This window comes from Cajanus cajan, chromosome 2, assembly GCF_000230855.2.
Source record: "Cajanus cajan strain Asha chromosome 2, NIPB_CcT2T_4, whole genome shotgun sequence".
NCBI lineage: Eukaryota > Viridiplantae > Streptophyta > Magnoliopsida > Fabales > Fabaceae > Cajanus > Cajanus cajan.
Genome location: NC_138518.1, coordinates 14,223,289 through 14,240,794, shown reverse-complemented (window position 1 = coordinate 14,240,794; position 17,506 = coordinate 14,223,289). Strand labels below are relative to the sequence as shown.

The window sequence follows — 17,506 nt, the reverse complement described above, 5'->3', positions numbered from 1 at the left end:
AAATAGATATACTTGAATTTATCAACTTAGCTTTAGAATATACCTTAAAAATCATTTGTTAAAGATGTCAATGATTGATTGAAATCTTTATGCATGAAAAATGGGAAGAAAAACTAAAGAAAACAAAAATATGATAACATTTTTTTTTAATAAAAATCTCACATGACTTGTATATTTTGATCTTGATCATTTATTATATATGGTCATATTTATTTCTTTTACTCAAAGATAGAATATATGCTTTAATTTGATATATTTTAATCTTACACTCTTTTTTATATGGATATTTCAAACTTACTGAACTACAGCATATAATTGATCAGTTACATCATAAATTGCCAAAACAATAAACGTGGCCACTTTTTGATTATGAATTTGCGGCAATCAGATAGAGAAAGGTTTACATTTGTGGGTTACCCTTCTTGTTGTTTTGCACTTAAAAAGGCCAACACAGGCCGTAATGTGTATCACTTATTCAAATGGATGCTATACCAGCTCACAAAATCATTAACTTCTGTTTGAAAAGACACAAACTCTTTATACCCAATTCAGGAAACTTCTCCTTTAGCTACTATATTAGATGTTTGATGATTATCAATGATAAACTTACATCAGAAAGCTCACAAAGAAGCTTCCGGGAAGCTTTAAAATAGATAGTAAACATAAATGACATGGCTTACATCTTTCTTGGTAATTTGAACACTAAAGATTAAGCGCTCTTTTTTATTTTATTTTTTATTTTTTATATTTATAAATAATACTATAACTTTTATTTTTTTATTTTTATTTTTATTTTTTACATTTACATTATTAAATCATTGGAGAATTACATTTTTTTGAGATAAGATTTTGGGAATTTTCTTTATTTAATAATGTTTTGTAATATACATATTTAACAAATTGACGAAATCATTGTGTGTTTGAATATGGGTTAATATAAATGATTTTGAATTAACATGATTTTATAAAATTAATTGAGTAAACATGAGATAAAAGTAACGTGATTTTCGATTGGATGACAAGAGATATGAACTTGATTTTTATATTGAATATTGTTTGAAAACTTATTATTAAAATTGATTTTGAATGAGAATTATAAATTTGGACAGATAAAATCTCAAAATTGATTAACTACTACTAGTTGCTTCCAAGTGAATGCAAAATTTGAAATGTTGAAATCAATTTTGCTAATCGTAAAATATGTAATAAACATAATTCAGACCATTTTGCATGCAATGAAATTGATTTTATACATGTCTGACGTGAAACCAAACATATCCTATATTGAGATATTATCTGGGTGATTATACATATAAAACTAACTTTAGATTTTTTTTAAACGTAAATTGTAGATAAATCGAACTACTATAAATATGTAATTTTATAGACCTTATTCACATCATGACCCATTAAAAATATGGTAAATGCATTCTTACCTGTCACTTCAAAGATAAACTCATTTTACAAGAATCTTCTATTTAAAGTCACATGAAATTTATACACTTGGTTTATATAATAAGAAATTTTAACTCAGCAGTTATATTGATGAAATGAAACATGAAAAAGTTAATAAATGATACAAGTATGTCACAAAAATAAATTTCATCCGTTATTAAGTTGACCTAATTTTCTTTTAAAAGAAGTTTAAAAAATTAAATTGTCTCCTTTACCATATCAAAATTGAGCTACTTTCTCTTGCTGTAACCTAGGAAAAGCCCAATGGGGGTGAATCCCTATGCATTATTACTGTTTTTCAAGTTGGGATTTGGGAACGCGATGGCATAGCATCGGTAAGCACTGTTGGGTTGCTTTCAGTATGGGCTGTTAAGTGATTGTCAAGGTGGATGTCCACTACTTGTCAGCAGAGTGGAGAGGGGTGAGATTGGACTGATAACGCCTTTGTGGTTGTTCATGTGCAAGCCACATGCTTCTTGTAATCCTCCAAAAAATGAATGAGGCAAGGGTCCTCATAATGGAAGTAGAAGGGTCCCAGACGGACCTCTTCATAGTCATCAGATTTGTCTCATGTGTATGCCAAGTAGGTATCAAGAACGAAAGGTTCTGTTAGTCGGGGTCCATACAGTCCATTAATTTTATGAAGTTTTTCTGCTTTTCTAGGATATGATTCACCCCTATTTCAGTGAATCGTCTTATCTTCTCACTTACACAAACACCTGTGCGGCAAGATTTTGGTTGATAGCCATGATCAATTATTAGGCACCACTTTGGGAATAACATCAGCAGCAGCATGATTAATGCTTAGATAAATGGTATATCATTGCTTTAGTATACTCTAAAAGCATTCGCATTATAACTAGGGTATTGACTGTTAAAGAAGCAATATATAATTCCACCCTAAATCCTTGTTAAAGGTTAGAAGTCCCCCTAACCTTGCATGCGGACAATCCTTCCCTTAAACTAAACTTTTTGTACCCAAACAGTGATATGAAAACTGGAAACAGGAAATAGCAGTGTAATGGTCAATTTCACTTCTCAACTCATCTCCAGTTTAATGGACAATCCATTAGTCCTTTTCTTTCACTACATTTTTCCTATTTTCTTACGACTTCTCTCTTTTCATCAGACAGAATTCAGAGGCATCAAACTCGAACATAAATTCATCATAATTAATAGGTAAAGCATTAAAGGCATCGAGATTGTTAAGTCAAGACACCAAAATATAATAGACTAAAGGTTGCATCAATAACTAGATAAGCCTCTAACTCCACAACCTAACTTCCACAAAAATAACAAACCATAGATATAGCTAGAATGAGAAAATTGCAATCAAATAAACACTATTCCAACAAGCGGAGCAATCCAACTGCCAAGATCATGTCTTTTATATCGAACCTTGATCAGTTCTCTGGCAGAAAACCGTGATTTCAGCCAACCTCCAGAAGATGAGAATCAAGCAACTTGGATTAATAGCCAACATCTTTGTTGGAGGTATGTACTCCAGCAGTTGACCGACAGGTTTGCAGGACAGGTGAATTTAAGCTGTTGAAATTCACAGCTCCATAATTATAGAACCCCACGGATATTACCAGTCTAATGATCCTGTCAATCTAAAACAAGAACCAAAAAAGGTATTGGTTCGTATTCATTTTATTTAGAGGAAAACAGATACTTTCCATAACCTAGAGTTGTAAAATCAGCCAATTTTATCTTCAAATAAAAAGAACCATAAATATTCAACACAACTGATCCAGTCAAAAACTAACAAAACAATAGGCGAGATAAAATAATTATCAGTAATATGCTTCAGTCATGATCATATATTATCCCTAATAGCCAAATATATGAACCTAAAGTTTAAAAACAGGTATGACCCCACTAGGGTTGCATCACAATTAGCATACCTTTCACAATCTCCAGTATCTTAGGAATGCACTACACGGAGAGGGCAACCAGAGTACCTGATTCAGAATTATGGATAGATATGCCAGCCATGTTATTCAAATAATTTATAATGGGAGGGGGAATTCAAGAGAAGGAAAATATTAGTTCATGTTCTGCAACATCTCACTGTTTGGGCAAGAATGAATTTGTTATAACTGAAAGTATACGTACCATGAAAGATAGAATTGATCGAAGAACCACGCAAGTACACAAGTACACTTTAGAACGTCAAGGGGGACAGGAACAATGGTTTCCTGCAAACAAAGCTAATGTCAATACTTCATAGCATGTGAAAACAGGTCACTAAGAATGAGGCACATGCTTACCATTGAAAAAGATAAAAAAAGCAAAGCAGCTTCAGGAGATAGCATATGCATATAAGCTTCCTGTTGAGCAGGGAAGATTTTACACGGTGAATAAGCGAAATATAAGATATATCAAGCTAAGAACTGCCTAAGAGAAGTAACAAAAAGTAGTTTAGATCATATGTAATAATTTATAGAATGGAAATAGAGGCTGAACTAAAAGGGTGCAGCTTCCACCATTATGGGATCCTGCTGTCTTGGGAAGGGTTAGGTGTAAGCAACCTTAGGCCCATGGAAACAATGTAGGAAAGAAACAAAACAGCCTATAGCAATTATGAAACTCTAAATATGACACACATGTCCCAAATAAAAAAATTTAAATTGCTAATATCACAATTCACAACAGATGCATAATGAGAATTTGGCAAAATCTTAACTGCAAAATGCCACAAGAACACTTATTTTCTCTTTCCTTTTATTATGGTTTGTCAAAGAATTTAATCAAAAGTTGTGATGAAAACAAAAGTAAATATTACCTTGTCCAAGAATCAGAATGGAATTTGCAGCTAGAGAAATGATATCTTGGATCTTCTCACTGGAGAAAAGAACACGATTAACTGAAACAGATAGCAGACATTACTTAGATTGTGCAGAAAAAGTGAAGTGAAGAGAAACATAAGGCACTCAAGGATCCTTAATTTGTGTTAAAGAAACATAGGATAAATGTCATTTTGTAAACAGCTTATCCAATAATGGGAGAAAAATTAAATGAAAATTGAAAATATAGTCAATGGTTTCCAAGTTACATGAGCTTGAATATCTATAGTGTTCTGATTTCCATGTTAATGAGCTGAGATGAAATTTCCACTAAGCTTTATTTACATCAATATTATCATTTTCTCTCTTTTCCACAGCTGCCATCTCAAATCTAGGCTTCACTGGTCTCCTTCCAGATCTGGCCCCACTTAACCAACTAGTCACCAAAATATATCCATCCAACCTTTCTCATTGGGATGCTGCTCCTATTCCTTTTGCTTGTTTTGCTGCACCATCTCTGGTTAGGCCTGGTCTCCATTCCTTTTTTTTTTCCACCTTCCTTTGAATGTTTGCTCCCTTAGGCTATTTTCTAATCATATTTGATGTTCTCTCCCTCTCTCTCTCAAGGTTTGGCATGTTTCTTAGAATTCTTTCAGGAGGTTAACTTTGGTTTGTCATTGTTTAGGTTACTGTTATGCTCTTTTACAGTACCAGCATGGCATTGACAGGGAGAGTGAATGAGAATGATAAAGCTACATATTTTCTTGCTGATAATCAGTCTAGTAATCTACAAGTGATCATACTAGTGCTGACTTTTCTACCAGTACCATGTCCATAATAATTCTGATGGTGATTTATAATGGCTGAAGTGGCTTGTGCCAAGCTATGACTCATCAACCCTGTTTCCAGTCCCAGATGCAGTCTAGCTCCATCTCCCCTGACATGTTTGCTTGGCACTGCATTATTTTTTTGGTTTATTTTCTTATAGTATGTTTAATTGTAACAAGCTTTAACTTAAGGGAGCTTTAGAATACCTACAAAATATCATAATACCATTATTACATGTTTAAATTTTTCATAGTATCTTAGATGATCTCTCAGGAGTTGCTTTCATGTTTCATTACATCTCATGGTTTATTTCCTTGTTTAATTAGGATTAGGGTCTAGTATCATAATACCTTTATTATTTTTATAACTATCAATATCACTTGAGATTTAAGAACTTAGGATGTGAGATCATTGCTGTGTTTGTGTATTAGGTAAACTCTCATGAGTTTAAGAGCCGTGTATAAGTTGAGTTTATGGACTCTATGAATTTACACAAATTCTTGAGTTTGACAACCTTGAAAATGTGTTAATAACTTGAGATGTTCATTTTGTTAAGCATGAATATGAGATAAATTATATGCTTAAAAATGTTGTATAAATTAATTTTAGTTTGGTTTGTCGAAAATTTTAGTTCAAGTGTGCTACTAGATGAAATTTTAGCAACGTACAGATTTATGGGTCAACAAATAATTCAATCAGGTAATGGTATTAGTTTGTGAACCTGGGATATGCATCAACTTATCATTGCAGTCATTGGCTTCATTTAAAGCATTTTCTATGTCCATTGCAGTGAACATGTGCACAGAATGGCATCCATCTGATATCCAGATAGTCTGGGACACTGCAAAATAGTAACTAATTTTAGCTGCAGGGAGAACAAAAAACAAGGGAATAGATTTTTTCTTTTAAAAAATTAAATCTAGAACTAATTGAACAACCATAACTTTAACAATCTTTGTTATCCAAGTGATATTGACATTCTGAATCTTAAATTTTGAAGCAACCAGGTGTGTCTATTATATTCTTCACTCTTTTGTCATTGTTATCTGAACCAAGGGTGAGGTCATGCATGCAGCATGTAGACTAGAAGCCAGGGCAACCTTTCCAGCCAATAAATGAACCTTCAAACTCCTTCTGTTTTTAGGAGGAATTGTAAAATCCCATGGTAGACACATCAGTTGTTACAGATACATCTCCCAAACATGAATTTAACATAAGAACGTCATAGCAATATCTAGCTCATCTTATACCAATGATCTTCCACAAAAAAAACTCTAAAACATCTCATAAGAACGGTAGGTTTGAGTGAACAAGAAAACAAGTGCCCAGTTCATACCGGTCAAATTGAACATCATTGTGAAAATCATGGTATTTTAGGAATATATAAATGAGAATAAAACACAAAATTGATATTAACTTAAACATATTACAATGTGATGGGATGTTTATGAAACCTAAGGCACTAACCCTTATTTATACTAATCATGATTCTAACTAAATGAGGAAACAAATCAAAAGAAATAATGGGAAATAGAGATATTAATCCTAAAGGATAGTCTAATACATGAAGCTTATTTAGATACAATCTAGAAAAGACTTTTGAGAGCTTCTCTATTGAAAATAAAGAGTATTTTCTAATAGAGAAGCTCTTAAAAGCCCTTCTAGGATTGTATCCAAACATGTTCATGAAAAGATATAATATGCTAATTTCATATATTCTAAAAAGGGTAATACATCAAAATTATTAACCATTTCTTTACACTAATTGTCAAGTAATAAGTCACTCAAGTTTATCTCATTAATTTTTTTTAATAACATATTAAGTTTGAATGCAAAAATAAACTTCAAATTGATTTCAAAATTGGAGCAGATTTGTTCACTTTAATACCCTGACAAAGATATTAGCCAAAGAATGAAGGCATATTATTCTCATAATTTGATTATTCTTCGAGAGTACACAATAGATTTTTTTTCCTTTCAATTTTTTATAAAACAACTTGTTTTATAAACCCTAAACCCTAAGCTAATTCATGATCCAAATAAAGGAATATTCAAATCCTCTTTTACTAAATCAGTATCAAGCAACCCGTTTCCATCATCATATTTGAAAAGGTGGCATACTTGTGCTTCAGGCAATCTCAACCACAACAGTTATAGATTTATAGGGTCCCCCCCAACTACAATGTCAGATTTATGTTAAGCATCTCTTCAATCCTAAGTTCTATAAACATAGGCAATTAGGCATAAAAAATGTGACTTCTACATTTGGTTTTGTATTCAAACTTATTGCATATAGAAACTAGTATTTCAACAGGATTAGATAAATCATATGATACCTTCTTGCTTCTATTCTCTACCCAATTCAAAAAGTTTATAAATACAATGTAAACCTTCCCAATCAAACAATGACTATATCTAGTGTAACAAATCGAAACATATAGAGAAAGCAAGAGATACTAAGTATATATCACTTCAATTTGCAAAAGCAAGCCTCCCAATGTAACGGATCTTCCAATCTGATAAAAAGAAAAGAGAACTAAATTTTCAGTCTTCCCCATTCCCCAGTGCCTTTGTCTTTTCTTTATAGATGAAACAAATTGATTGGGAAACATTTGGTCTCTTGGATGCACACTGGTGCCATATTTATAGTGCAATTATAATCAATTAACAATGAACAAGGTAATTAGAAGCTATCAGCAAAGACATGATTATCATCAACATCACAGCCAATGGAAGGACTTTAACAGAATATTTCAACCCCAGCAAAATCATTCCATAATTAGCAGTTTTTTCTAACATCAACATAAAATATTTCATTCAGAAAGAATCCTCAAATTGAATTTTGAGTATACACAAACACACAAGACATAGAAAGTGACACTTACTAGTAGATAGATCAGGAAGAACAGCAAGACTCTGAACTTTCATAATACGATGCAGTTGCTTAACATTACTGGTGATATCTACTCCTATGCCAGAGTTTGACAGGCATAGCAAATGTAAATCACCACGAGAATCCAATATCAGAAACATCCTCTGGGACACAGCCTGAATGGAAATAGCCTTTATAGACATGGATACCTTAGTTGTGGATTTTGTTTTAACCTCATTTCCCTTCAACGCCACAAAACATGAACCTCCATCTCTGTCATCGTGTTTAAATTTAACATTTGTCTGCTTCACTAAAAGTAGAAAAACATGATTATGCAATATACTGAGGAATATTAGAACTGGTTAACAATTACATATAGAATCAAGTAATCAGAGCATGAAATCCCTACAGATCTACCCTGTAGGAAATCATAGATAGACAATGAAAGTAGATTGCCAGTATGCTAGTTAGGGATTCCATTTATATCACAAGATATTCAAAATACAGCTTGCTGTTAAAGATTGTTCTTAATATTTAGTTATTTACCATTAAAACATCTTCAGATTAAACAAAGGTCAGGACAATGAATTGCATCCATATCCTGGTCATTGAGAAAGATCTAAAAATTGTTAGCAGAAATTAAATATAAAAACACAATTTTTCATATTTTTCCAGGGTAGGATCTTTGGCTACAGCCACTGTGACTTGTGAATAGGCAAAAAAATAACACCATGCTGTAATTCACATAGGCCAGCTGTGTCAATCATTATAGTGCATTAATTACTGGTAGAGATGATAAAAGAACAGAGAATAGAGATCAATGCCCTTTAGATCTTACGGTTGGTATTTGTTAAGTTCTAAAACTGCAACAGAGTCCGGTAAATTACTCATCAATTTATGCCTAACATAAATGGTTTAAATAATCTCAAGCTGGTCAAAGAGAAATTGTCCAGTGAATATGAAGGAACTATCACCAATTAATGAATTAAAAAATGCGTAACCACTGGAAGCCCCTTTTAAGTTTGAACATACTAAACTTGTACAACATATACAACGGAGGCAGGACCATTGACAAAGATACTTCTAGCAGAAGAAATTTCCCAAGTAGAACTGTTTTGGGTTTGAATAGTACATAAAATGTTTTTACTCTGTTGTTTGACAAGGTAGTTAGAGAAGAGTGTAATTTTTTATAAAGTTTTTTATTTCCAGTCAATTGTCAGCAATATATATATAGGAAATAAATTCCATTTTACAAAGGACTAATAGTTAATTCATAGAGGAGAGTATAATGATAGACTTCTTTGGAATCAGCAGCTTCCATATTTTTTGAGGGATAAAGTAGTCTTCTTAGGCCCCTAGTGGTGCTTGGCTACTGTTTATGAGAGGTATCTTTGTTGGACAGTAACACTGATAAGGACAATTACATTGGACCACAAGGTCCGTGAATAGGGCAGAGGAAGACAGAAACACAGAAAGGACAGATCAGGCCTGTCAAGTGTGAACAGAGGCTAGCAGAGAAATGTTATAACAAGGGCCACAAACCGATGTGCTGACTTTTGGCTGGAAAATGGCCATCCTAGGCTGGATAAAGCATGACCAGCTGAAAAAGTGACAGAAAACATGTGGGTTGAATATTGAGGGATGTGGGAAACTAGGTTTCATAGAAGCTAAGTAGTTTCCTATTCTAATCCTCAAATGGTTCAAGAGAAGATATGTCAACTTGTCAAGTCATAAAATCAACTCTAAAAATAGCTAACTGATAAAAAGAGAAAAAGGAGGGGCCAGAATCCAATTGTCACATAGCACTACCCTCAGCAATTTGGCAGCAACTTTGGCTGCTATCCACACACCACTATGAGTTCCCTGTAGCAGCCAGCAAGCACAACATTCTTGCACAGCATGATAGGGGTGATATGCCACAATTGGCTACTCTTGTCAACACACAGTACGCCATTTGTTGTTTTAAAATTAAACTAATTAAGCTCAATGGATCAGAGGATTGGAAACTGTATCAAACTCGGATGTTTACAGGTCCAGGTAAAGATGCTCACTATATAGGACATTGAATACCACAAGTAGTTGATATACAATAAATAGACAAACAAGATAAAATGTGAAAATGAGATTTTGCTCATTCCTTGAGGGTTAAGACACGGATAATGATGAATGAATTTCCCTCGCACTAGTAGTCTGTAGTGAAGCACTACAATTTATATTTATGTATGAACTACTCCCCCCCCCCCCAACCCAAATAATAGATAGATAGGGCATGGGTGCACATCTACTAGCCCAAAAAAAAGTCTCTTTCACCTATTCATCACAAATATTAGATGGTACTACTTTAAGTGGCCATGAATAATACTGAATTATAATGCCAAACACAACCCCGTATTTATTGAGACTAAAATGTAAGTATACCTACCAACTAAAACAGAGTCATGACAAAAATAATGGCACGTTGAGGCTGTTATTAAAAATTATGTAGAACACAAGAATAGACACGAAACAAGATTACAACTAGGGTCTCAATCAGTACTCACAAAGATGACAAGTTGAAAAGCAAAAAATAAAACAGTATATATGGAGAAAAGAAAGATACAAAACATGTAACTCTACAAAAAGAAATTCAAGAAGACACAAATTAGTCTTACTCAGCACTTTTGCCTTACAAAATCCCAGAGAACTTCATGTTACTAACTTTCATGGATCATCAGTACAAACAGTTTTATACTGTCAAACTAATCAGAAATCACCGGAGACATGACTTTTAAAGTAACAATCACGAAAGTCGTTATTGTTTCCAAACGTGACAATCCTTCATAAGTCATCTCAGATACGACTTTTAAAGTAGTTATTGTAAAAGACATGAGCCTTACCACATGACAATCAATGATAAGACGACACTTACACTACAACTACATATACATTCTAACTAAATTCAAAACCAAAACATACCAACAATACACTACTCTACAACAAAGTTAACACATTCAAGTGCTTACCAGCAACACCATGCCTTTCCATCTTCCCTTCCAAATCACTATTGCAGTTCACCACCTCCAAACCCCCTCCTCGATTCCTCAGCTGCTTCCTCTTCCCGCCCCTCCCCTTCACGAGCCTCCTCAGCCCAAAAACCCTAACCCCATTCTCCTCCCCGAGAATCAAGAACCCCAACGCAACACTCATCGAAAAAACCGGCCGCGCGCACTCAATCACCGCGCACCTCATCAATCTCACACCACCGCCGTCGTCTTCATCGCCGCCGTCGTCATCTTTCACCGCGAAAACCCATACCCTGTTGCTGGAGAGGGCGTAGAGCGCGAAGTAATTGACGGAGCCGGCGAGCCTGACGGCGGCGCCGTGCTTGGCGTCGAGGAGGACGCCGAGGCTAGGCTCGAAGCGGAGGTCCTTATGGCAGCAGAGGACGCCCGTCACGCGGGCGAAGGAGGGGGGGTCGCGGCGGAGACGGTAGAGGCGGAGGAGGATGCGGGAGCGGTGGGGGGAGGATACAATGAAGAGGACGGCGGCGGCGGCGGAGGAGGAGGAGGAGGATGGTTGTTGGAGGAGGAGGAAGGTGGAGGAGGAGGAGGGGGAGGGGATTAGGGTTTGGGGGTGAGGGAGGGAGTGTGAGTGAGGAGAGAAGGAATTGTAGAGAGAGATAGAAGAGTCAGAGTGGGTTAGGGCAAGGGAGAGGGAGGAGGGTTCAAAGAGGATGGAGGTTGTGTGAGGGTGGGGAGGGGGAGAGAGGGAAGAAGGGTGTGGGAGTGGGACCTTGGAAGATTGCACAACAACCATTACAAAAACAAGTGAAGAAGATGATAAAGAAGGAGAAGAAGATGAAGAAAATGAAATTTCCTCACTCACTCTCTCACTACTCACTTGCTAGGAAGGGAACTGATGTCTAATGTTGTTGTGAAGGAGAGGAAAGGCATTGATTTGGGACTTGGGTGGGAGAAAGGGGAAGTGATGTCTAATGTTGTTGTTGTTGATGTGTGGAGGACTTGGTAGTTGGTAGGGTTTTGTTTGAGGAAAAGATGGATTGGTTGATTTGGGTTGTGTGAGAGATGGTGGCAAGTGAGATTGTGGGATGTTCAAGGAGGTTATTTTAATGGTCATGGAAAGGAGTCAATGAGAATCAGTGCTCTTGAGGAAGGAATGGAGTTTTGATTTCTGGGAACAGGTTGGAATCTGTAATTTGGATGATAATTTTGTGATAAAAAAATTAATCCACAAGTGGATTTTGAAAGATTATTGATTAAAATAATTTGTTTGGATAATAATTTAAATATTCTTTTAGGTTAAAAAATATATTTTCCCTAAAATGTTTATTTTTTTCGTCTTTAGTATTTAAAAGTTTTTTTCTTAACTTTTGGTTCTTCCAAAACATGTATACATATTTTTTTTATACCGTATCAAACATCAAATACTTCAAATTTACATAAAATAGTGTTTAAATGTTTAACATATCATTTAAAATGATGAAAAAAGTTACCACAAAAACTAAAACTAAAAATAAAATATTTTATACGACCAAGAGTAAAGAAAAAAAAAACTTCTAGGAATTAAAAGCGAAAAATATATTTATATTGACAAAGAAAAACAGATATATTTTACGAACCAAAATGCTATTTAAGCTTATTTTTTAAATCTTGAAAATTTTTAGGAGTTTTTTTTTTATAAATAATTTATGTTTTTTAATATTCTTAAATATATTTTTAATTCATCAAATTTAATATAAGTTTTTTTTCTCGAATTTAAAAATTGATTTTTAAGTCTTATAATTTTTTAAAAAAATATTTTCAGTAGGTGAATTTTGTGTTATAATATTTGATAGAGTCATTAATAATATTAAATAAGTGGGACTAAAATAAGTTTTTTTTTCTTTTAAATTACAAAACTAAAAATATTAATTTTAAATTTGAAGTATAATTTTTTGAAAACAAATTGAGGGATAAAAGACAAATTTACCTCATTTGATGTACTAAAAGCATATTTAAGTATTTTAAAAAATATCAACTTAATATATTAAATATGAACAATTATTTTGTACTCAAAAATACTTTTAGAAATTTCTCTTTAATGAATTTTTTTTAGACATTTTTCTTTGGATAAGAAAATTTTTAGTGACTCTTTTTAGCTTTTTATCTATTTCAATTTTTATTTATCATTTATTTATAATATAATTTTTAATATTCAAAATAAATCATCAATAATTAAAAGTAATATGATGTCACATTATAATTATTTATTATAAATATAAAATATAATTTGTATGTAAAAAATATTTAGACAAATTTTATATGTAATTTATATATTTTTATTTTTTTTTATAAATTTAGTTATATATAATAGATATTTAGCTTGTGTAATGCATAAATTAAAATATTAGTTACTAATTTATGTTTAAATCATTATATTTCCTATTAATACTTATTTATTAAATTAGTATAGTTTTATTAATAGTTATTTATTACTATGTTATTAATATATAAACTATTTATTTAGAATATGTTTGGATTGGTGGTAGAGAGTGGAATAGAGTGGATAAAATAAATGGAATAAAAATTTCATTGTTTGGTTTTATATATATAGAGATGGGGAGGAATGGAATCAAATATAATACCTCAAGATTTTCACTTAATAAATAAATATTAGCTTTCATAAATGATGTTGTTGATTTTTATAAATGCATTTTATTTATATGAAATATTTGATTTTTATTAAAATATGTTTTATTTAATAATTGAGGAAGGAGAGTAAACCGTAATTAGATTATTTTTACTGAAGGATTAATGTTTAAGAAAGGGGATTATGATAGTTCTTGTAACGACTCACCTAGTCGTCGTACAACAAACAACACCACGCAGAATAGAGTATGCATATAAATAAAATATATATATATAAGCATAGGTCTAGCTTGGGGCTAAAAAGTCAATATACAAAATACATCATCCTAGCTACACTAAGTAGCCTATCAACAACAAAACATCAACTCCATCTGACAACTACAAACCTGCTACTTTACTCCAACCTATCCCTGCTCTGCTCTCATACACAGTATGATCATTGCAGTCTAATCCACATGGAAACAGACAAGGGTAAGCTAGTGAAAAGAAATCAGCATATAATTCAATTATAAATAGCTTTAACTTATCAGCACATCATCAAATTCAACAAAGTTGACACGCAACACATAACAGCACACATCTACATCTCAGCTTCACAGCACACTACACATATATAGCTTACATCATTCAGCAAAATCACATCAAACAGCTTATGGGTCGTCACGCATTTCAACTCGGAGATCTCCTACAGCTCAGCCTTACGACCTACAACAACTCAGCCTTACGACCTACAACATAGCTCAGAATCAACATTCAGCACAGCACAACTTAGACATCATACAACTCATCTTGGCATAACAACATTCATCAATCAACACAAATAACATACAACACTGCTAAACTTTACATCAATACAACATTAATCAGCATTAATCATCATTAATCAACATTACCAAAACAAAACACATTCGCGCCCGGCACAATAGTACTTGCGCCCGGCTTAGACCAACCAGAGAGCTCCAAGGCTCTTACGCGCCCGGCGAAAAAGAAGGCAGAGACTCTCAGGAGTCTCATAAGCCCGATGTACCCAACCTGCGCTTGGCACTAGCAAGGCAGAGACCTCCCTAAGGTCTCACGCCCGACATAATACCAATTGCGCCCGGCGCCACCCCTGGCAAAGACTCTCATGGAGTCTCTACGCCCGGCGAGATCAATTCACGCCCGGCACCGCACCAGTAACCCAAAATTGTGAGTCCCTGTCTGATATCATGCCCAGCATGATTTTTCCACACCCAGCGTGAGCCATTCAGGGGCCTCCATTCCCAAACTCGTCCGGCGCAACCAGTCTTGCGCCCAGAGTGCTTGACCAATGGAACTCTCTAATGGTCACGCGCCCGGCGCCAAGAACTACGCCCGGCGCACTATCAAGTAGTAACCCTTAAACTTCAAAAATTTCACTCAAAATCCCCAAATTTTCACCCTTTTTCCCAAAACCCCAAAAATGCAATTTCTTCAAAACAACCCATCAATCTTCTCAAATCAAACAGCACATGAGTTTCTAAACTCATTTCCAACCAATCCATGCGAAAACTAGCTTCCTTTACCTCGGAGAAGAAGAAATCCGAGCTCCGGGGAAGCGGAAGAGAAGGAGAGAAAGGAGAAAGAATTCAGTTTCCGGCTAGCTTCACACGGCTTACATTTGAAAGGAATGGATCACCTATGCTATCCGACCCAGCCTTAGAGGAAGAAAACCAAAATCAAGTTAAGAAGCTTGAGAGAATAAGGAAAAAAGAGGAGAAGAGAATGAGAAAAGAGAGGGAGAGGCCGCGGGTTTTACAACCTCCCCAACAACAGGAATTTTCGTCCCCGAAAATAGACTTATTTGGGAATAAGAAAGGATACCGCTCTCTGCACTGCTACTCAACTTCCCAAGTAGCTTCACCAGTAGCTGCATCCCACAACACTTTCATCAAGCCAATAGACTTGCCTCTCAACTCCTTCAACTTGAAATCAACCACAATTATAGGCGACTTCTCAAAAGTCAGATTCTCCTTCACCCACACTTCATCCAACTCAACCACATGATGGGGTCATTAACATACTTCCTCAATTGAGATACATGAAACACATCGTGTAGGTTTGAGAGAGATGGTGGCAAAGCCAACCGATAAGCGACCGGACCCACAGGATGGATGATCTGATAGGGACCAACAAACCTAGGTGTCAACTTCTTAGCCCTCAACGCTCTTCCCACACCATAGGTTGGGGTCACCTTCAAAAACACATGTTCCCTTTCAGCAAACTCCAAAGGCTTTCTCCTTTTATCAGCATATGATTTCTGCCTACTCTGAACAGTCTTCATTCTCTCCTGAATCAGCTTTACCTTCTCAGTAGTCTATAGGATCAGCTCCGGCCCTACAACCGCTAACTCACCATCTTCATACCAACATAGAGGAGTCCTACACCTCCTACCATACAGGGCTTCAAACGGCACCATCCCAATACTAGCATGAAAGCTATTATTGTACGTGAATTTCACTAATGGTAGGACTTCCTCCTAGCTTCCCAAGTGGTCTAATACACAAGCCCTCAGCAGATCCTCCAAGGACTGAATTGTCCTCTCTGACTGACCATCCGTCTGTGGATGATAAGCATAACTCAACCTCAACTTAGTGCCTAAGGCTTGGTGCAGACTCTGCCAAAATCTGGAAGTGAACCTCAGATCTCTATCTGAAATAATACTAGAAAGCACCCCATGCAACCGTACTATTTCCCTCACATACAATTGCGTCAGCTTCTCCAAGGACCACTTGATATTGACAGGCAAGAAATGCGCATACTTGGTCAACCTATCAACAATCACCCAGATAGCATCACTATTCCTAGCCGACCTAGGTAATCCCACAATGAAATCCATAGTGATACTATCCCACTTCCACTCTAGAATCTCCATCAGTTGCAACAAACCACCCGACTTCTAGTGCTCCACCTTTGCCTTCTGACAAGTCAGACAAGCCGCCACATATTCAACTATGTCCCTCTTCATACCAGACCACTAGAAAGTCTTCTTGAGATCTTGGTACATCTTAGTAATACCGGGATGTATGCTAAGTCTACTCTTGTGGCCTTCCTCTAGAACCTCTTTCTTCAGCTCAGAATCATGAGGTAGGCAAATTCTGCCCTTAAACCTCAAAATTCTATCTCCGCCCAGCTCAAAACCAACTACCTTCTTGGTACCTAGTAAACCAAGAATCTTCACCAACTCTGCATCTTGCAACTGCTTCAACCCAACTTGCCTCAAGAACTCACTAGTTATGGTAGTCATCCCACAACTAATGTGATTATGAGCTAACTCCAAACAAAGATTCAAATCCCTGAATTCCTCCACCAGCTCCAACTCTTTCATCATCAAACCGGACATGTGATGGATTTCCTACTAAGAGCATCCGCCACTACATTGGCCTTCCTAGGGTGATACATTAGCTGAAAATCATAATCCTTTAGAAATTCCATCCACTGTCTCTATCTCATGTTCAGCTCCTTCTGATCAAACAAGTACTTCAGGCTCTTGTAATCACTAAAGACGCTGAACCGAGCACCATACAAATAATGCCTCCATATCTTCAACGCGAAAACAACTGCTGCCAACTCCAAGTCATGAGTAGGATAATTCCTCTCATGGTTCTTCAATTGCCTTGAAGCATATGCCACCACTCTCCTGTTCTGCATCAACACACACCCCAATCCCTAGTGAGAAGCATCACAATACACATCAAAAGATTCACCAGAATCAGGCAATACCAACACAGGAGAAGTAGTCAACCTCTTCTTCAGCTCATCAAAACTCCGCTCACAAGCATCTGTCCAAATGAAAGGTTGATCCTTTCTAGTCAACTAGGTTAGAGGCGCTACTATCTTGGAGAATCCCTTAATGAACCTCTTATAGTAACCCGCTAGACCCACAAAACTCCGAATGTTCGTGACAGTTTTTGGAC

The 17,506-nt window shown here is 35.4% G+C and overlaps 1 protein-coding gene across 2 annotated transcripts; it reads right to left on the bottom strand.

Annotated features, from left to right (window-relative positions):
• Positions 1-2,606: 2,606 nt before the first annotated feature.
• LOC109814011 (uncharacterized) lies at positions 2,607-11,750 on the bottom strand. 2 transcript variants are annotated; one of them, XM_020378328.3, is made up of 8 exons: positions 10,947-11,750; positions 7,958-8,254; positions 5,794-5,913; positions 4,244-4,324; positions 3,729-3,788; positions 3,574-3,656; positions 3,363-3,419; positions 2,607-3,068 (listed from the first exon to the last, which is right to left on the bottom strand). In XM_020378328.3, exons 1-5 carry the CDS (start codon positions 11,737-11,739, stop codon positions 3,760-3,762), a joined length of 1,320 nt encoding a protein of 439 aa, XP_020233917.2. In that variant the 5' UTR covers positions 11,740-11,750; the 3' UTR covers positions 2,607-3,068; positions 3,363-3,419; positions 3,574-3,656; positions 3,729-3,759. The 2 variants fall into 2 exon arrangements, with proteins under 2 accessions (XP_020233917.2, XP_020233918.2); XM_020378329.3 differs by lacking the exons at positions 2,607-3,068; positions 3,363-3,419; positions 3,574-3,656; positions 3,729-3,788; positions 4,244-4,324 and adding an exon at positions 6,017-6,206.
• Positions 11,751-17,506: the final 5,756 nt, after the last annotated feature.

Bases quoted from the DNA above. Each gene is read 5' to 3' on its own strand.
- LOC109814011 (XM_020378328.3), bottom strand. From the start codon at position 11,739: ATGGTTGTTGTGCAATCTTCCAAGGTCCCACTCCCACACCCTTCTTCC. The intron at 8,255-10,946 runs GTAAGCACTTGA...TTCTACTTTTAG, and splicing joins GGAAAGGCATGGTGTTGCTG to TGAAGCAGACAAATGTTAAA. The intron at 4,325-5,793 runs GTTCACAAACTA...TATCTGTTTCAG, and splicing joins TAAGTTGATGCATATCCCAG to TTAATCGTGTTCTTTTCTCC.